We start from the raw sequence: 21,295 nt of genomic DNA on the forward strand, positions 1-21,295 counted from the left end.
CTTTAAATACCAGTTTTGGAAAGAGTTCTGGTTTTCCCATAAATTGGCATTCAGTTTGATACATGAGTAATCTTTACTACATTTAACTTTAAATGTTCCTGCATCTTTACATGGAGATATTAGATCAGAAGAGAGTTTGTGAGCATATTTATCCCCCAAAAAATCAACCTGGCATGAACATTTTTGGTGTTGAAAGCAGTGAGATTGATGAAAGCTAGATGAAAAGTTAAACTGACTACTTATCCTCTTTTCTTTTCCACCATACCCGCAGCACATCAGGCACTGGCAGCTAAACGCAACAGTGGAAGTGGAAGCTATTGATGCAGGTAAGAGTGTTTCCTGTTCAGGATTTAGTTTGTCATTTAATGGCTTCATTTAAAATTCAGGTCTCGCAGCTTTTTTAACGATCATTGTGTTGACTTTAATCAAAATATGAAGCCGATGCAATGAAACAAAAAGATGCGTAAATACAGAATATCAGAGGTGAAAGAGAAACATCCAGATTTATGGTATTTCATTCAAAAGTGATGTGTTTAATATTTGAAAATACTAATAAAATTATCTTCTTGAATGCTTTAATGACCTGATTAACGCAGCTGATTCATTATTTGAGTCAACAGGACGTAGAGCAGCTCTCTGATAACCAGAGGGGGAATCACCCAAACTCTCGGAGACGCACTAAGAATAACCCATCAGAGTCCGAGCCAACAAATATTTTTAGCATCCACCGTTACCATAATAAACTCAAAAGACAGTCACAGCGGCATGAGACAAACCTTAAAAGAGGAATTACTCGCATACATGGAACGGACATGTGCCTGCAAGTGACATCAGAAACATACAGACTACATTTCTGTGTAATTTACTAGTTTATTCCAGGTCACAGTCTTCATCACATTATAGTGTTTTCACTTTAAAATATACATAAACTTTTCTGTCGGAATTAAAACTGTTATATTTTTGTTGATATTTAATTTGTGTGCTTTTATGGGATTTGAAATGGCTTTAAAAACTTTGGTTTTACTTTTCCTGACATCACATAACCATCCAAAATCACCACTCGTCATTGGAGTCCACATAACTTAATTAAAAGAAGTAGTTTTGATTCTATTTATGTTTAAACTAAAAAGGTTGGATGCAAGAAATGTGATCAAATATATGTTTGATTGCATTTTTAAGTTTCTGTTGTTGTAGCTTCGAATGACTGACTATTTTTTTTTACTGCAAAGTACAATGAATATTTTATCAGGTTCCATTATTCAATTCACAATTAAAGATTTTTCCAAACTTGTTTTGTCCAACCAGCAGTACAAAATCTTCAAAAGTCCAATTTATTGTCATATATGATAAAGAAAAGCAGCGGTCCTTAAATTTAAAAACGCTGAATCCAGAGAATATTTTGCTTTTTTTGTTTAGAAATAATAAAAATGATCAAGTTGATCAAGAGTTTCAGCTCTAACTGTTCAGTTAGAGCTGAAACTCGAGACAAGATGTATTTGAAAATATAAAATATTTTTATTTTCAGCTCAACCTCCAACTGGAAAGCCCCTGCTGGTCAGCAACCATGCAGACAGAAAAAAAAAAAAAAGAGGAAGAGAAGTTCACTGATGGATGTTATCAGCGTGTTTGCATCACACATGTCACTCCTTTAATCAGTGTGTATTTGTGTGTAGCTCATTTTACAGATAAACAGACATTGTTATGCATCCATGAGGAGTCCTCCCTCTCCGTGCTTCCCCCTCAAACAGCACCTCTCAGTGTTTTTATTTTTGAACTGCACCAAAGTTTTCACCGCACACTCGAACATATAGGAACAAAGTGAGCGGTAGTTTCCACTGTGGACACCGAGGTTCAAAATTAGAGGGTTTAAATGCACATTGTACTGTACATGCTGGGCTTTAAGGATAAGTCTGGTGGGGGTTTTTTTAGACTGAAATTTGTCATTTTTAGTCATAAGATGAGATCAGATATAATATATATTTGTCTCACTGTCTTAAGAAACTGTAATCTGACAGCTTTGAAAGTGATTCTATCCTACAGCAGTTTTTCTGTTCTTTCCATTAACAGAAAAGCTCCAAAACTGCTCTTTATAATATTTAAAAACTTAAAATCATGCCGTTTTAACCTGTGTGAGATGGAATTAAGCTTTGACCCCAATCTGATATTGTATAAATCATCAGTTCAGTGGAAAACATGACTTGAGTGTGTACTAGTATTTCTAAAAGGGAAGTTATTGTGCAACGGGACAAAAAAAAAAAAGGGTAGTTTTAACAACTATTAAAAGCTCAAGCAGTGTAATTAGATTTTTATGAAAAATATTAATGTTTTTATGCTTGTGTAACATACATTTGTCTAATTTGGTAAAATTTGCAAAGCCAGGCTTGTACATTCATTTTAAAAATAACTATTTAGTGTTTTCATAGGAAGAAAAAAAAAAGGAAAAGGCAGTTTTGTCAATAAGGATGTCAATCTTATTATTATTATTAGTAGAAGTGTAATAGTTTGAATAATCATTCATGTCAGTCTGGAGCTGGTACATTTAAGTTTTGCTATAACTTATTCATATTCATTAAAGATAGGAAGATTAAGCAGAGCAGAGAAAACTTTTTTGTCCTTCAGTGTTTGGATGCAACTGCTTAAATTGTGTATTTTTTAAAATAAATAATACAAATCTGATATCTCCATCTTTGTTGGTGAGAAAATACTACAGTACATTCAATGTTGTTGTTTTGTTTTTTTGTTTTTTTTAAATCAACCGCGTCACTTGTGTTCTCGCGAGATGTGCGCAACAGCGCCCCCTTGTTTGTGTGTGGAAACGCAACGAGAGGTGTGAGGAATACTCCGCGGCTAACGATAGCAACGTACACAAATAGGGAAATAATTCACTTTGGGTCTTCGCTGACACTTTAGGGTCCTACAAAAGCTGCCGGAAGACATAATTTCGACTAAACCCTCCGTTTCCCGCTAAATTCCCACCGAGGCGGGCACCGAGAACGAGAGACTCCCGCTAATCCTGTGAAGAGGGGGAGCGGCCTTGCTTTTGTAGCCGGCTTCCCGGTGCAGCTCGGGCGGCTAAGCACCGTCACCAGAGCCCGGTGCTTCGGCTGGCTCTGTTTTTCTTCACGTCAACAAAACCGTCGGAGCCGCGGAAGTATTTTTTTTTTTTATTTTATTTTATTTTATTTGCCACCGCTTCTCATTCACCCATTTCTTTCCCCGTCGACGCGCAGCTGTCGGCGTTTCTCGCCGGAGAGGAGCACTCGGAGCCGGGGCGGCCTGTTTTGTTTTCGAGCCGCCATGAATCTCTGCGAACAATAACACGAGCACAACGAGCCTGCCGAGGGGGCTGCCCCGCCGAGCCGAGCCGAGCGGAGCGGAGCGGAGCCGGAGCCGCGGATGCCCCCCGGTGTGGGATAATTAATGCACCTCGGGATACCGGCTCTGGACCGACGTGAGAACCCGGGACGAGCATGCATGCGGACTATGGAGTTATCTCGGGAAAACCACTGCAAACCGGAGCACTTTGTCACGACTGCCCCTGTTTGAGTCTGTGGAGCCGCTGCGGCTGCAGATAGCTGACCGGCTGCGGGTAACGTTAAACGTTAAAAGGCCACCGGCGGAGGAAAGAGCGCCGCACGATGCTTTGTCTCGTCACAACTCGCGCATGGTGTGGAAACGAACCGAACCGATGTGGGTGAACCGACGGTTCTGTGCACGGTCGACCGCCCTGTGAATGCACTTAAAAAAAAAAAAAAAAAAAAAAAAAAAAAAAAAACAACAACCCTCCCATCCGAGTGCTCCGGTGCTTTCAAAGCGGGGAACATCACAACCGAGGATGGGTCGGATGTGAGTCGGGGATGAGTAACCTGGATTGCTCCGTGCTCAGACTGCTCTACATGCGGGGTTTACCGACGGGGAACTGAAGCATCCATCTATGCTCGCTTCAAAGCCACCAGACTCCCTTGACAAAAACAGCAATTTTACTTTGCGGGACGCGGGAGCCGCGGCTCTCTCGCCGGCTGGGTCGTTCGTGTTACCGTGTGACTTTTAACGTATTAATACACCTTAACGGACCGGACCGGACCGGAGCCCCGGGGCCAGGCAGCTGAGATGAACCCGGTGAATGCGACCTCTCTCTACGTGTCCGCGAGCCGGTCGGTGCTGCAGTGCGACCCCCGAGACCCCCGGGCCCTTGCGGAGCTCTGCAAGCTGCTGCCGTTTTTCCGCCAGTCCCTGTCCTGCTTGGTCTGCGGTGAGTGTGTGTGTGATTTTATATTTTGTATTTTTAATGTGACAAATGGACTTGGTAGAAGCGTGTTTGTTTTGGGAGAGGGTTTCGGTAACGCGCGTTGTTGTCAGCTGTCCTCGCAGTGGGAGCGAGCCTTTAAATGATGCTGCGTTCAGGCACCGTCGGAAATATCGGAACTAGAAGACCAGTTGATCTGCAGTGGTCGGAAATATACACTACAGTGCTGTGATAAAGTAAAGTATAGTTTCCTTCGTGCATCTTGATACACAGAGTCCACAATATATTATAGTCACGTTTGTTAATTCATTTAAAGGTTTATAGGTTATGACAACCTCATGAAAATGTGTCACGTGTACCCGTCAAACTGAAGCCAAGTAGTAGTTTACTTTTTAAAGTTTAGGTTGAAACATGTCAATTCACGCAAAATCAGACAAAAAACATACAAAGAAGTAAATAGAATAAGATGCTAAAAAGGTAAAATATGTTGATGAATAGTGAAATTACGAATAAGACCGCTGAGACATATGAGGTATCATTGTTTTGTTTAAAATATTTGTTGTTACACCCTCATACTACTATTTAATATAATGTATATTAAATTATAAAGTTATTAAGGCGTGAAATAAAATGCATATAAATAAAAGCATTAGGACATTCTTGACAGCGAGTACTTGTAATGTTCAGGTACATATTATATGTTAATACTTCCTCCGCCACTACAAAGATTTTCAGCATAAATACACTTTGTTTACAGATACGAGTTGATTTGACATTGACAACAGAAAATCACAGTAAATGTGATCTGTCTTTTATTACATTTTTATGAGTCCTTAACGTGCAAAAAGTCACACAACTCTTGTCCCTCGATCAATGAGACGTTCAGGGAACACAGCTCGTTTATGTCTTTCCCTCTTCTTTTTTTTTTTTTTTTTCTCCATTCTGCCATTTAAAATAACATAAACCATGCAACGTTGTCTTTGGCTCGTGACATGTATTAAATTAAATCGCGTTTATGAAATCCGGAGGGCAGTGAACGCGTCACAACTCAAAGCTACACCCATCATGACACACCCCCCTCTGTGTGCTGCTTGTCTCTGTTTATCCTGTTGAATAACAGGCCCTGCACGCGCCGGATGATACACATATCATCTTTTATTCATTTTATTTTTTTTCTCACCCTTCCTCAAATACATCAAATAAAACTCACGAGGACAATACTTAAAGCTAACACGGGAAACTTAAGGGGGACCGGCTTGTTTACAGTGTTTACTTTAATAAATAGACGCTTATAATTGTAAAAATGGACTTAAATCAAAGCCTTGTTTAAGCTTCTTGTGTTAGAAAGTAAATAAACTCAACCTTTTGTTTTGTTTTGGATGAATATTTAATACACGGTTCTCACTGTTCATATAAAATGCAGCGCTTTTTTTACACCGAGTCGGTATTCTGTTATACAGAAGAAGCTATGGTTCACTTTTGTTTGTTTTTTCTCAGCAAATAGATAGATATATGGATTATTTATGGTTTATTTATGAATTATTGGTGTATTTCTTTCTTATTTTGGCACGAAGTAAAGTTGATTTATTTTTCCTGTGGTTGCTAAGGTGGCCCCTCGTCATACTTGGATATAACCTCTTCCATCTGTATAAACAATAGATCAATACGGTCCATACGATGTGTTAAATATAGACGTGGGGTTTCTCAGACAGGCAGCGCCGAGTGTGTAAGGTCGCTTGTTTCTTATGAATGGACCTTCATCCTTTTTTCCTTTTTTTTTTTTTTTTTCCTCCGTCTGCAGCTGCATCTCTCTCGCGGCCAGCGTTGCTAAGGAAGCTCCTCTCAAAGAGCAGCTGTCAGTCAGTCGGGCGCGCCGCCAGCCACCGCTCAGCTTTACAAATACATGTCAGTTAGGAAGCCGTCGTAAAACACGGCAAAGAGGAACCGCTAGAAAGCATCTTATCAGATCGCTCGGACATCAAACGTGGGACATTTGTTTGGTCAGATGAGGATTTTATTGCCGTGCCGCCGTTGCTTTTTCTGCATCCTGTGAAAGTCTTGTCGGTTGATCGTCAGCGTGTTGATGTCTTCTCCGTTCTCTCCTGTTCCAGGTAACCTGCTGCAGGACCCCATCGCGCCCACCAACTCGTCATGTCAGCACTACGTCTGTCGAGGCTGTAAAGGTCAGAGGATGCAGCTGAAGCCGTCCTGCAGTTGGTGCAAGGACTATTCCCGCTTCGAGGAAAACAGGCAGCTGTCTTTGCTCGTCCACTGCTACCGGAAGCTCTGCCTCTACATCACGCAGTCGCCGCTCGCCCCGCACATAGCCAGCGCCGCCGGCGACTCGCCGGACCTCCAGGCCGTCCTCAACGAGGGCCTCACGTTGGCGGAGAGCGAGCCGGAGGCCGAGGACTTCCCGGATTCGGTCGGCGCGTCGCAGGCGGCGACCGAATCCGAGGCGGTTCAGCCCGACGACGCGCCGCGGGCGAAGGAGCTGAAGGGGGAGGAGCCGAGCCCCGCGAGCGTTAACGGACTGCACGATTGTAACGGCCTGGTCAGTTCGGACGCGCTGCAGCCCGTCACCGTAGAAACAGGCGGAGGCGTCGCCAAGCAGGAGAGCTTCTCGGAGGAGATCCCGGTGTGCGTGGGCAGTGGGGAGGCGGGGCTTTGTGACATCAGCACATTCGGGGACGACCTGAAACACAGCGGGGGGCCTTTGTTGTTGAGCGTGGAGGAGGTGCTCAGGACTCTGGAGACGGACGCTGAGCCCGACCCCACGCCGGAGCCCGACCCCCCGACGGACTCAGTACCTCAGTCGAGCATCAACGGGCCCCACTGCCCCTCCGGCCCCGACTCCTTCCGCCTCATCCCCCCCCTCCCCCCGGAGAACAGCCCTCATCCCCTCCAGCTTCACCCGCAGCCCTCGCTGCAGCCCCCGTCGCAGCCCTCCGCAGTCGTCCCCCACGTGCCCCTCCGCTGCCACCGCAAGCGTTCCCGCTCAGAAAGCGACAGCGAGAAGGTGCAGCCGCTCCCGATTTCCAGCCTCCTACGAGGGCCCCCCGTCGGTGCCAACAGCTCCCCCCACCACCCGATCCTCGGCGCCACCACCAAACAGGAGCCCAAGTTCCCCGCGGCCACGGCTCACCCCCACTTAGCCCCGGTGCCTAACGGCGGCCCCCCGAAGGTGGGCAAGACGGTGCTCGTCTCCAACAAGGCGCTCAAAAAGACTGTGGAGCACCACGGCGCCGCCAAGAAGGCGTACACCAAGGCCCGGCAAGGGGCCCCGAAGCCCCGCGCCCAGCCCCGTGAACGAGTACCCACGCACCCCCACGCTCACCCCCTGGCGCACCCACCCAGCCCCTCCAAGCCACTGTACAAGAAGCCTGTGGAGAAGAAGGGCTGCAAGTGCGGCCGAGCGACCCAGAACCCGTCGGTGTTGACCTGTAGGGGGCAGCGTTGCCCCTGCTACTCCAACCGCAAGGTGAGACCGAAGCTGCACTCAGTCCTCATAATTACAGCTGCACCGCTCAGTTTTACTGCTGATGCTGCAAAATATAACTCACAACATATATTCTAGTATTTTTGTATTTAAATGCCTGTTTTTTCTTTCCATTGCAACAGACTCACTAGATTATTGTGTTGAACAGCAGCAACTGTTTTGGGGGTTTTTTTGTAATTTTTTTTTGAATGTACATAAGCTGGATGGAACAAACCGACAAGGTAAAAAAAAAAGTAAAAATTTTGCGATTCCTATCTAATAAATATGTATTAAATTATAAGCTTTATTTTTTTTAAGTCATCAAGAAAACAGTTTTTATCGACTTATTGGAGGCAGACTTTGTTGTTTTGTTGCTGAAAAATATTTAACTTAAACAAATTAAAAAAAAAATTGTATTATTATTTTGGTTATGTGCACGTCAAACATCGTTAACCCTGTATTGTAACTAAATGTACGTGACCTGCTAAGTAGTGCTGTCGCGATCATGAAGTTTTAATTGGCGATTAATTGCCATAAAAAAAAAAAAAAAAAAACTTTAGCCATTTTAATAATTGTCTTTTTATGTCACTATTATGGTTTGAGCTAGTATCTAAATTCATAATGTTTATGCTCATTGAAATGCGATCAGTTGAATACAAGATGAACAGCGGGTGGCGCTACGTCTCCGCTCGTCACTTGAAACCGCAGAAGAAGAAGAAGAAGGTCGAGATGAGATGACGTCATTAAAACATCGAAGTGGAAATATTGACGTCATCCAGCTGTTTATTACAGACAGGGATGGAAATGATTCTGATTATGATGCGAAGACGATGAAGACGATGCTCAAATACGACTGAAAACGGTTTGAGCTGAAGGTCGACTGACTCGGATCTTCTGACGTATCACACCGTCCTCATCAGCAGATGTAGTTTAAGACGAACTGTGAACACGGAGCTGTTCGAACGCACAATAATCTGGACTCCGGGTCTTCATCATGTGGTATCGCGTCGCTGTGGTTGTTTATGTTGTTGTGGGCCGTGGTTGTTTATGTTGTTGTCGGCTGTGGTTGTGTCCTCCAGGCTTGTCTGGACTGCATCTGCCGCGGCTGCCAGAACTCCTACATGGCCAACGGGGAGAAGAAGCTGGAGGCCTTCGCCGTGCCGGAGAAAGCTCTGGAGCAGACGCGACTCACGCTGGGCATCAACCTCACCAGCATCGCCGCCGCGGCCCTCCGCAGCCCGGCCAGCAGCTCCCCCGGCAACACCCTCCTCAACGTCACCACGGCGACGGGGGCGCCCGTCACCGCCACCTTCCTGTCGGGGGCGGGGCACGACAACCGGGGCTTCGACGACTCGCTGGAGATGCGGTTTGACTGCTGAGGGCCGCCGCCACCTCTTCCTCCGGTCGGTCGTCACACGCACATTCCCCCGCCCCGCCCGTTGGGCCTCGCCCGCCGGGTCGCGCCCGCCGGGTCGCGCCTGGGACCTGCCGTGGCGGAGCCAGAACAAGGCAGCTACAGCGACAGGCGGTAGAGAGGGTCACCAGCCGAGGCTGAGGAGTCGCCCTCCGTCCAGCGCCCGGAACTGCACCATGCTTGTGGTCTTACGTACAAAGAAGAGAACAAGAGAAGAAGAAGAAGGAGGAAGAGGAGGAGGAGGAGGAGGAGGAGGAGGAAGGGGAGATGTAGCGTTAGTGTCTGTGCAGAGATTTAATTTCAGTGGGGTTGGAGTTTTTTTTTGTTTCTTCTCTACTATGGGTAATGTGTAGAGCATGTTGTGTAGCTCAGTCAGTGTTGACCATGGTCGCACACCTGTGTGTGTGTGTGTGTGTGTGTGTGTGTGTGTGTGTGTGCGTGTGCGTGCGCGCATGTGAGTGTGTGTGTGTGAGAGGGAAGAGTTTGGTTTGGAGATGAACCTTATTAGCAGGAACGGAGACATCATCATCATCATCATTCATCATCATCATCATCATCATCAGAGACTGGTGTAATTTATAGAAAAGAAAGAACTTTTTGTACGTGGACTCATCAGTTTCCATTTAAGAAGACATTTTATGATATATTTTATAAGTTACATTAAAAAAAAACAAAAAAACAATGGAAGCCGGTGCCGGGGGGCGAATCTGCATTCAACCAGATTATTTTCACACTGGTAAAAATAAGGTAGATGGCATTTTGTAAAACGCGGCGAAGAGCGCCGGAAATACAACAAAACGTGACGTTATATCAACCGAAGCTCTTGAGTCACGAGAAGAAATGAAAAATAAATCCTATTTGTGATATCGTTTAGCTGAAGAACCAGGATGTGAACGAAACACCACCAGCCAAGTTTTTGATTACGCCTGTTGAATGTTTATACTTTGTGTGCCACCGTCATGACTACCAAATATTATTCTAAGATGTTGTTGTACACGTTAAAAAAAAAAAAGAAAAAAAAAAAAAGAAGAAGACATTTTGGAGTCAACAAACCGTCGGGGCTGCAGGACGAAAACACGGGCTGAGAGTTCCTCTTATTTATCGTTTGTGTGTTCTTGTATTAAGCACTTTTTTCCCCCACTGGCACACACACACACACACACACACACACACACACACACACACACACACACACACACACACACACACACACACACACACACGGCTGAAAACTGGCGTTACTCGTGTTAAAAGCTCTGGTTGACTGCAGGCCCTGCGCGCTGTTATTCACACGTTTGTTTTTTTTGGTTTCTGGAAGCTACACATGCTGCTAAAAACTACAAAGGACTCAAAGAAGGAGAGCACACCTGTTTTTTGTTGTTGTTGTTGTTGTTGTTTTTAATAAGTTGCGTTAACATCATTTGCAGTATTTATTGGACGTCTCCTAACATCGGTCACATGTTGGGCAGCAGCCCCCCCCCACCCCCCACCCGTCCCCCCCACCCCTCCCGTCCATCTGACAGTTTCTGTCTCGGTTAAGTTGCCGTCTTTCTTCTTAGTGTTAGTTTTTCTGGTGTCTCCAAAAAAAACAGTTTTTGTTCTCCCTCTGGGCATTTAAATACCTGTAATATAACTGTAACATATTTCCACAAAAAAGAAAGAAAATCAAAAACTTAGAAAGTTGTTGTGTGATCATTTTTGTTTCAATCGTTTGTTCTGTCTGCACTGCTGAAAGATCGACACTAGAGGGCAGTATAGTACTTCATCTTGCAGTATTTAATAGTCACCAGCAGGGGGCAGATTGCACCTTTAAGAATTAGGACTAATTTCACTATAAAGGTAATTTATATGCTTTTTATTTTAATTTTCTGTCTTTTTTTATTTTCAGGGACTTAACTTAATGATCTGATGCTATAAATCTGTTTTTATTTGTACAACCTAAAATTTTAAAGTTTTTTTTAAACTTCAGAAATTACTGATTTAGCTCAGATGAACAACTGATCTAAATCATTTTGTGTTTTAATTATGAAAAGTGAAGTAAGTTACAAACAAAATTGTCAGGGTGTTAAAAACTTTACAGCACTTTAAAAGTTAAAAACAAATCGCAGTGTATTAAGCTTTGTTCTCCTTGTTTTGGGCTGCTGTTTTGTTTTTGTCGATAATCATTGATACTAAATATAGTGAATATTAACATTATAAGTTTAAGATAAAATACAGAGAACTATAAATGATTGTATTCTCATGAGAAACCTTCAATGTCTCAAGTAACTTCTAAAAAAAGATCAGGAAAACAGAAACAACAACATCCTGGTGAAGGTAAGAAATCAACATATCGACCTCACTGATCTCACAGCTGCTGCTAAAAACGTTTTTTTTTTTTTTTAACTCTTTATTTCACATATTTACACACAAACACGTTGCTTATTTACATTCACATTTAATCCATCTGGTGCACACGTCATTGTTTTTTGTTGAAGCCACCTGATTATGTGTGTCTGAAGCCTTTTTCAGGTGTTTCGAGCTCCGGCGGACGAAGAGGAACGACCGCAGGTGGACGTTTCCTGTTTGTCCACGTGGACGCCGTCTCGGTTCAAAAACAAAACGTGGACAGATTTGTCGCGGTAAGACCCTCCTCTCGCTTCAAAACACCGATTTCTCTACAAACACACGAAGCCTCGATCAATTAAAATGACTTCTCAAAGTTTTTACATTCATACAAAAAAAAAAACAGTTTCGGAGAAATGGTTCTGTTTTGCTACATTTTTACATAAGTGCAAAAGTGAGTGTTGCATTCAGGTCATGTTGGAAAAACCAGTGATTTGTTTGTACTTAAAACTTGCCACAAATAAAAACACATGTTTTGAATGAAGGTCACAAGTCGTGTCTGAAAGCTATCGAAGAAATCCAGTAAGGAGAGCTTCAGTGTGAAGGATTTATGGGAAGTATTGGCCGAAATTGAACGTAATGTTTTTATTAGTGTAAAATCAACTGAAACTAAGGACTTGTGTTCTTTCTTAGTTTAGATTTTGGTATCTACATGGGGAACGGGTCCTATTCATGTTTCTACGGTAGCCCAGAAGGAACAAACCAAGCACGGACTCTGGAGATCTATCAATCTGCATCCTCACCACTAGATGTCACTAAATCCCTGCTCCTCTAAATTGTGTTTTTCCTTTTAGTCAAATTGTTATTTCCTAGATCAAATAAAAGCACTCAGGTTCAATCCAGATGTTTGCAACCTCCCCCATCTACTTATCGTTATGATTATCTGCATTGTTTACTTTAATGGTTCGTTACACCTACTTGAAGAAAGCAGAAACGGGAAAGCAACACATTTGTGTGCCGTTTGGACTCAAGACGCCAGCGATCGCCCTCCGAAGTCTGCAGGTCACATCTGCAGTTAATCCAACATAACACGAATACCAACATTTAGGGAGCGTTTAAAACACCACTTGGAGAGAAGCTGCGGAGGACGAGCCAACGTGCTGGACGACGACAGCCGAGGGAGAGGGAGAGCGGCTGCCAATGAAAACACACCACGAGCTCTCAGCTCCAACCAGCAGTGGGATGAAGTTTACTGTAAAACTCAGGTGAAGTTGCACCTTTTTTTTTATTTTTTTATTTTTTTTTTTTTGATTTAATCTTTCAGTACGTTATCAGCAGCCCGTCTCTTCACTGTATTTGGTCGCGGAAAACTGAGTCTTAAGTTCATGTTTGACTCAGAAGAGTTCACGAAGAGCTCCAGACTCCGTTTTAAAGGCTTATTAGAAAAATAAAATACCCCAAAAAACAACAAAAACTATAGCACAATATTTACATCTTTTAAACAAACACACATCCAGAGATTCACCTCACTTTTATGTGGGTCAACTCAAAAATATTGTTCATCTGATGAGTGGTTTTTTTTGTTTTTTTTTACAAACATTTCTTTATGGCAGAACTTTATTATTTATTTTTTTTACAGTGTAATTTGTGTCTATTTGAATTTGTAAAACGCAGCTGCTTTTGTGTCCCGTAGTGGCCGAGGTTGGTGCCTCCCGCGCCCCCTTGTGGAGAAACACGACGCCGCTGAACGTCAGTTTGTGAGTTACACACCGAGTTATGAATCGTAAACGAACAAAATATTAATTTCACGCCCACTTACACGAAGTAACTTGTGTAGCACGATAGTTGGTGTTAAAACGTGACGGTTCGACCGTCAGCAGCAAACTCAGAGGCTACAAAATGAAGCCTTAGCAGAAAAACTACAGAAAAAACTGCAGTTCCAGAAATGGCCACTTGAGGCTTCCTCGAAACGCGAGTTAATCCTCAGACCTCTTTTTTTATTTTACAGCAGAAATAAACGTGTTCACGGCCTCTTTTTTTTATTTTATTTTTTAGGTTTGATAATATAAAAAGGCTCCTTCTAGTTTTTTTTATAGGCACTCTGGTTTTCACGCACAACTGCTTTAAGGTTTTACCAAGAAAAACATAACAATAAAAAAGTCCTACTTAACTGCTAACCGGTAAACAAAAACAACTCGTGGATCGATACCTCCAGTATATTTTGTAAGAAACAAACTACAACCAGATAAATCACAACCAAATGAAACAACAGCGCCTGAACGCGTTGCTCACTGACTTTCTATGAGAAACAACTCGTGCTGTTGTCAAAGCTGTAAATTAAAGGCGGAACTACAAATATTATCGCCGGCTAGGTTGTCTGATTTGTTTAGAAAACTAATGTGAAAATAAGTAAAATATTTTTGCATTTATAATTTCCCTCAAACACTTCTGCCTTAAAGAAATATTTGCACAACAAAAACTGAAATCTCTGTCGAGCCCAAATCCACGAGTGCTTTAAAAAAAATAAATCTGCTCACAGACTCAAATCCACGAGTCTCTTCTCCACCCACCGATGTCCTCAAGGTTTCTGATCCTCATGAAAAGGACGGACTTCCCGTGACTCACCGTTGCATATTAAAAAAAAAAAACGTTTTTTTCTTTGGAGAAGTCGCTCGGCTGCAGAAGTTGATGTCTGAGGTTTCCTCAGGTCGACCTTCGGCCTCTGGTCCTCTAGCTGATGAGGAACGCCCCGAAGAAGCTGCTCTTCTCGTCCATGTCCACGGCGGAGGCGTTGGTCACCGTGACGAACAGGCGGTCGCCGCTGCTGAGCGGGAACAGCCCCCCCTGGTGGGCGGAGTGCAGAGAGAACTGGGAGCCGCGGGACCAGCAGGAGGTCCGGCTCGTCTTCATCAGCAGGATGGGAACCGGGTAGGAGGTCACCTGGCGGGAGAAGAACAGCTGATGTGAGGTTTAATGCTGTCGCTCAGATTTTGGCACCAAAACCACCTGCTTGGTTCAGGAAACATCATGATTTGGATTAAGATGAGTAATTTTACACAAGTAATGTATGTTAAATATGTTAAGTTATGTCAGTAATTTACTTGTTACTTGGAACAAATCTTAGGTTTGTGACCGACAATAGTGTCAGTCAACATCTGGACGATTTGAACAAACTAACACGTCCTCAAGCGAACCAAAAAATAAAAATAAAAGCACAGGATGTGAAATATTGATATGACTTCCAGATGCAGGAAACTATGTATTTTCATGTAATTTTGGACGATCATTATTATAATATTTATTTAAAAATGCACTGTCTGCCATAACTATGACAATCACCAAACAAAACAAAGTTTATAGTGAAGCTATAATGACTCAGGTGATGTGAAAAACCAAAGACACAAACGCAACACTAGAAAACATCTCAGATCAAATTCCTTTATTTTTTTGTGGCCAAACAAATGACTGAATGTACCTTTAAATGGTTCATCAGTCAGTCAGATATAATCCGTATAATAAACTAGAAATATTGTCACGATGTCATTTGATATGAATCCAACATCTTTCTCGTGTTTACCGTCCAAGAATTTCATTAGATTATAAGGAAACTTCATATTAAAGGTTCGTTGTGCTGATTATAAACTACTTTTGGACCTCATGATTTTATTTAGTGACACATGCTTCCAAAATAATTCATCTGTTCCAGATTTAGTTTCATTTGACAAAGCAGGAAGATATTTTTTTTGTATTAGTCATCCGAGACGCTGTGATGCAACACATCCTGGATTCACATGAGTCGGTAGATTTTTTTTATCAGTCAGACTCGGGAGGACGCCACCGGTCCAACACACTCGCCTGTCAATCATCCGTCTGCGGCATCCAGCGCAACACAAACTGAAAGATCGCCCGTTCATTTACAGACGTGCCAAGTGGACGAGACGGGCTGGACTTATTTTGGAGGAATTTCTGTTGAATCGAATAGATGCAAATCCCGCCAAAATAAGAGCTGGAACTTTATCGGCTGATCGCTTACATGCAGGTCAAACGGATGAATCACAACGTGACGAGAGATGAAAGTGTCCCTCACCTTTTTATAGACGTACTGCAGCAGGGGTCGCCCCCTGTCCTCCGCCTCCTCGCCGTCCTCGCCCTCCTCCTCCAGGGAGTGGGTGTGTCTGAAGTAGGTCTGGGCGTAGACGTAGTAGAGGCCCGGCTGCGGCACCACCAGCTCCCCGTCCACCAGCTGGACGTCCTGCAGGAAGGCCAGCCCCTTCTGCCCCTCCCACCACGAGATCTTCTGGCCCTGGACGCGCCGGCCGGCCGACACCGGAGCTGAGGCAGAGAGGACACGCTCGGGGTGACATCACCGCAGTGCAGAAGGACAGAGGATTTAACATGAAGACGTTCGGCAGCCGTCCCAATCGTTTAAAACGTCACAGCAGGACGCCGGCGTTTAACACATCCGATTGGTTCCTCTGTCTAAATTAAGGGCTGAAAGACGAAGGCTGATGTAAATCATGCAGATTGTGAAGATTATATGAATAATCCTGGATTAGATCACGTATCACTTTAAACTCCCACCGATTATAAATCCGTTTAAATTCATTTAAAACATGAAATGATAAAAATACAAACTAGTGGCCGAAATTATAACCTTTTTAAATCAAAATATTATCTTGGCGACTCATAATTTTTTACTTTTTGTTGCCAACTTTTCATCCTTTTTCATTATTTCTCTTTTTCTTTGCAAAACTTATGAACCATGCACTTTTTATTTATTTTACTTTACTTGAGATGCGTTTTTACTTTGTGAACACATCTGTATCAGGTAGGAGCCAATTCAAACAGACTGAATTCATATCTTGTCTTGTTCACGCTCCTTTAGTTCAAAACGTTATTCTGATTTATTGACGACACCATAACCAAAGTAAAATCCCTCCAAGTCTCGTCAAACATTCACAAGCAGCTCTGACCGGTCAAAAAAACAAAAAAAAAACACGACCCAGATGAGCTCATCAGCCGGACTCACCTCCTCCCTCTCGCTCCAGTTTGGGCACGAAGCTGCCGGTGACGTGAGCTGCGACTTTGGGGCGAGGCGAAGCCCTGTCCTCCATCACAAGTGAGGGCAGCACACGGGACACTTCATCTAATGTAGAGAAAGGGAAGAAAAAAAAGAAACGAATAATAATAATCATCTGTTTGTTAACGTGTGGAGGAAATCCTGCAGCTCGTGTTGTAGTTTTCTCACCTCTCACTGCCGACGAGATCTGCCTTTGGTACCGCTGAGACAGAGACTGGAGGGGAAAACAGCAGAAAATATTTATTCAGGAATGAATTTGGAAACACGTTTGCGGTCGGCTTTACGTCGGGATAAAAATAAGATAAAAGCAGTTTATCACAGACTTTTATTGAAGTCTGACATCTGTTTCCTGAGCAGTAAAACAGGATTGAAATCATTTACCGCTCCTGGAAAAAAACTAAAGAACACGACACTAAATGCTCAATCATTCATTTAATAAACATGTCATGAAGCACAAGAAGCATCAGCTCCAACCGCCGCGCTGCTCCACTCCACTGAGATCAGGACGAGGAGGTGAATAAGAAGGAGTCTTGGTGTTCGGGCTGGTAACGGATGCCTCCCTGGAAATCAACCTCCTCCTCCTCCTCCTCCTCCTCGTGTTTTACGCTCCTTTATCCCATGATAATCTACGTAAATCTGGTTTAAATCAGTTTATTTGGCTGCAGAAATGTTAAAGGAGGCAGTTTGAGAAAATGTTGAGACAAACAAAGACTTATTTTTAAAGGATAAATAAATGTTTCTTCCATAATATTATATGTAAATAATTATAGATAACGTGTGTGAATCGATTGCAGTTCTCCCCGGTAGCCAGCAGGGGTTGCAGCGGTTAATGGTTTCCCCCGTTAAAAATATTTTTACAGTTTTGGCAATAACTCGGGAGGCCATTGAAACAAAATAACACGTGTGAAGTTTATTTACCGGCTTACAGTCAGTCGAGACTTTATGAGAAAAAAAACATGTTTTACTCTCACAGTCTCTGCAGGAGACGGGAGCTTTATTTTGAAATTCAAAGCCAATATGCGGGTTTACTCAGTTAGAATAAATCGTTTGATTTATTTGTTTGGCAGCAAATTTTGTGACAGCGACTCAAAAATGATTATTTAAATGTGGAACATGAGGAGCCTTTTAAATTCAAAACACCATTTATCTGGAAGTTTCTCCCATTTATGACAGAAAAACAACTTTAACTCATAGTTTTTTTTCAGGTTTTCTAAAATTCACTCCCTCTAAATGTTTCAGCTATAATTCAGAAGCAGATCTTCACAAATCCTCCTGGAATCACCCGCAGTGCTTGACCTCAGCGCAGAAACTCTTTTAATGACATAATGGAGGAAAACTGTTGTTCCAACCATTTAGATTATGTCTGCATCACTCAATTAACATCATACATTTAATTTAATATACATTTCTTGACGCCAGTGTGTCAGTTTAATGCTCTGTCGCCCCGTTGCTTCGGCCCAGACTCAAATATCTCAACAACTATCAAGTGGCTCGTCATCAGATTTGACTCAGATGTTGATGCTTCTTGGATAATAAATCCTACAGACTGTGAAATATCCCCCAAGATCACCGGACCCACATTCACTGTCTGAGTATTTGCTGCAGGTACCAGTCAGCTGTGCAGCCTCACGGCGCAGCTCGTCTCGTTATAACCGAGCAGCGGCTGGATCTTTTTTTTTTTTTTTTATCTGAATGTGAAGCAAACAGTTCAATAAAACATGTTTCAGAAACAAAAGTAGTAAATTTCATTTTCTGCAGATGTTTCGAAGAAGGATATTATCGGATTTTCCATGGCCCATAACTTTAAATTCACTTTGTGTCCTGAGTTTAAATGGATGTTCGGGCTCAGACTGTCCCGCCATCATGTCTGTTGTTCTGAACTAAATTTAATCAGTCAGAAAATACCCGAGTCGGGTATTTTTCAGCAGCAAAGTCAGACGAGGGAAGCAAAAGCAAACAAAAGGCACAAATAGCAAGTCAAAGAAAACGTGTGTGTGTGTGTGTGAGTGTGTGTGTGTGTGTGTGTGTGTGTGTGTGTGTGTGTGTGTGTGAGAGCAGAGCAGGTGAATGCATTCCTCTGCTGATTAAACCACAGGATCACATCACATCTCCAGCTATGAAGGAGCTCATTGTGCGCCTGCAGACAGTGCATTTTTTTCTGCTGCTAGTGTTCGCAGGAAGTCCCTCATAATGATAATATAATGACCCCCACCTCTTCTCCACATCTCCCTAATAAAGATGGCACTATTCTACATTTTTCTTACCACCAATGAATCCCATCAAAAGACGGAGATTATTATTTTCTGGATGAAAGTGGAGCTTCGTTTAACTTTTTCTCATCTTGAAATATTAAAATGTTTCATCATTGAGGGAAGAACCTGCCAGCTGTAAAATGTTTGGTTGCATAACATAACAAGAACGTTTCTTTAATATTTGCAGCTGAAGTGTGTTTGTGTGGGTGGGGTGGGGTGGGGGGGGGGGGATTAGTAAAGCCTCCAAAATCCAGTGGGTGGGGAGTTTTGATGAAGACCAGACAGAAATTAAGTTTGGAGATCTCAAGCAGCTGGCCAAACAATCAGTCATTAATACAGACGACAAATACAGATTTGTGCAGCTCGTTTTGTGCTAGTGACAGTGTGTGTGTGTGTGTGTGTGTGTGTGTGTGTGTGTGTGTGTGTGTGGTGTCACACCTTCTCTATGAGCAGGTGGAGCTGCTGAGTGACCTGCCAACACGGATCCCCTCGAACAGCCGTGATGCTCTGCAGGTCGGTGCCTGTCAGGCAGGAAACGCTGCTCCGGGCGAACGTCTCCTTCATCTGTGGGAATAAAAGTCGAGACGAGCATCAGATAATCGGAACGTCAAACATTCCCGACGCAGGTATTCCCGACCTTCATTGTTTGTTTGTCAGTAAAAAAAAACAAAAAAACATTTTTAGAGATGTTTGCTTGCTATTTTATTACATTCATTTGTCATGTTTTTTCAATAGAGAGATAAAGCATAACCCTTTTTTTTCTTTTTTTTTAAGATAGCAATCACTGCTGTAAAGCCTGAGTCAACATCACTTCCTGGCATGCGTCCCATTTCTTTGCTTTTCTTCTGTTTACGTTTCGTTTCCCACAATATTCCCTCTGCATCTCATCTGGGTTAATGTTTAATTACTGTAAACACGGGCTGAGAGTTGTACTGGACTCCATCCAGGTAAGCAAAGGACTCTGACCTCACCAAAACAAGCCGTCCAGCACACGCACGCGCACACGCGCACACACACACACAGGCAGCTCTCTAAACTCTTCCTGATTATCACAGCTAATCATAAAAATAGCTGCAGTCCAGAAGAGTTCTTCACTTCCTTGTTTGCTCTGGTTCTGTGTTCGTATGCAACTGCGTTGGGTAGAACTGATTTATTTTTAAACGTGAAAGCAGGAAATGTGGCCTGCATTCATTGCATTGTGCAAAAAAACAGAAGAAAAGAAATCAAACGTGGACTATTTGTGCTCTGGAGCGCAGCAGCAGAACCGGAGCGCACAAAGACGAGTTCAGCGTTTTCTCCAAAGTCTGTCAGCGCTCATCTGCGCACGAAAAGTCTGCAGAAGTTACAGTTTAGTGTTCAAGGTCAGCAACGAGTCCAACATTGATGTGGCTGCATCAAAAAAAAGAAAAAAACACACACACAACAGCCTCGCGTCAAGCTCGCGGGCGCAACGCAACGCAACGCATCGCATCGCAACGCAACGCAACGCATCGCAACGCATGGCGATGCGTAAAAAGCCTCCGCGCGCCTCCGGCTCGTCAGTCCCGAGTCTTTACTTTGTCCTTACCGAGTTGAGCGCTGCGGTGAAGTGCAGCACGGTGATGGTGACGACCACGGTCTGCAGCAGAACCGCCACCAGCAGCAGGACCCCGAGCCTCGGACTGGAGCCCGTCATAACGACAGACCGCCGTCCGGTACCCGACCAGCGCCGTCACCGTCCCGTCCCGTTCTCAGACTTTCAGAACAAGAACAATGGCAGAGAGCTGACTCCTTCACTTCTACCCTCCCCGTCCCCTGCAAGCAGGAGGAGGAGGAGGAGGAGGAGGAGGGGGGGGGGCGTGGCCGACCTGAAGAACAAGAGTTTTGGACTCTTTGAATTTCTGCTGGGGAGATTATTGTTTCATTTCTCTGCTGGAAAAACACAGATAGCATTCTGTAGTTTATTGTGAACGCTCGTATCGTTTCTGGAGATCTCTGCTCTAAGTTTCACTGTGAGAAAAAAAATACACCTCTGACACGACCTGGGATCAGGTTTTTAAAACATGCTCAGAATAGTTCAGCAGCTGGATTCTGGCACAGACGACTTTTATTAAGTTGTTCGGGACTTAAAACTAAAGATTGAATCGCTCATTTCAAATCTTCATGGTTTTAAATAGTTGAGTTTGGCATCAGTTACATGAGAGAAGAGTTTTCACGGGGAGAAGCATACATTTTCTTCAAAGCCTTCACAGATGCTCCTGGCATTTCTCTTCACTTTTATTTGTTTCAGCTCTAGATCTATTTCACCATGTCGACACTGTTCATGCATGATGTAGCTGTCTGAAAATATAACCACCTGTTTGTTATATATTTACGATAGGAGGTGTTTAATCCATTTTATTTGAGGCTTTTGGACATGTTTTCTCTTTGATGACGAACATCCGAGGTGATGCTCTTCACCGACGGCACTTTCTTGGAAGCCGGCGGGTTTTTCCTCATAAAACCACGATGTTCTCGTTCG

General features: G+C 43.4%; 2 protein-coding genes across 2 annotated transcripts; one reads left to right on the top strand and one right to left on the bottom strand.

Annotated features, from left to right (window-relative positions):
• Nucleotides 1-2,816: 2,816 nt before the first annotated feature.
• On the top strand, nucleotides 2,817-10,360 carry LOC138193851 (E3 ubiquitin-protein ligase MSL2-like). Its single transcript, XM_069142113.1, has 3 exons — nucleotides 2,817-4,252; nucleotides 6,358-7,727; nucleotides 8,804-10,360. Exons 1-3 carry the CDS (start codon nucleotides 4,111-4,113, stop codon nucleotides 9,101-9,103), a joined length of 1,812 nt encoding a protein of 603 aa, XP_068998214.1. The 5' UTR covers nucleotides 2,817-4,110; the 3' UTR covers nucleotides 9,104-10,360.
• Nucleotides 10,361-11,506: 1,146 nt separating this feature from the next.
• tnfsf10 (TNF superfamily member 10) lies at nucleotides 11,507-20,571 on the bottom strand. Its single transcript, XM_069142114.1, has 6 exons — nucleotides 20,363-20,571; nucleotides 19,234-19,359; nucleotides 16,712-16,757; nucleotides 16,493-16,609; nucleotides 15,551-15,795; nucleotides 11,507-14,403 (listed from the first exon to the last, which is right to left on the bottom strand). Exons 1-6 carry the CDS (start codon nucleotides 20,468-20,470, stop codon nucleotides 14,194-14,196), a joined length of 852 nt encoding a protein of 283 aa, XP_068998215.1. The 5' UTR covers nucleotides 20,471-20,571; the 3' UTR covers nucleotides 11,507-14,193.
• Between the last annotated feature and the right edge of the window lie 724 nt (nucleotides 20,572-21,295).

Source organism: Embiotoca jacksoni, unplaced genomic scaffold, assembly GCF_022577435.1.
Source record: "Embiotoca jacksoni isolate LCO1_2020_lvr unplaced genomic scaffold, fEmbJac1.0.p SCAF_98, whole genome shotgun sequence".
In the NCBI taxonomy this organism is placed as follows: domain Eukaryota; kingdom Metazoa; phylum Chordata; class Actinopteri; family Embiotocidae; genus Embiotoca; species Embiotoca jacksoni.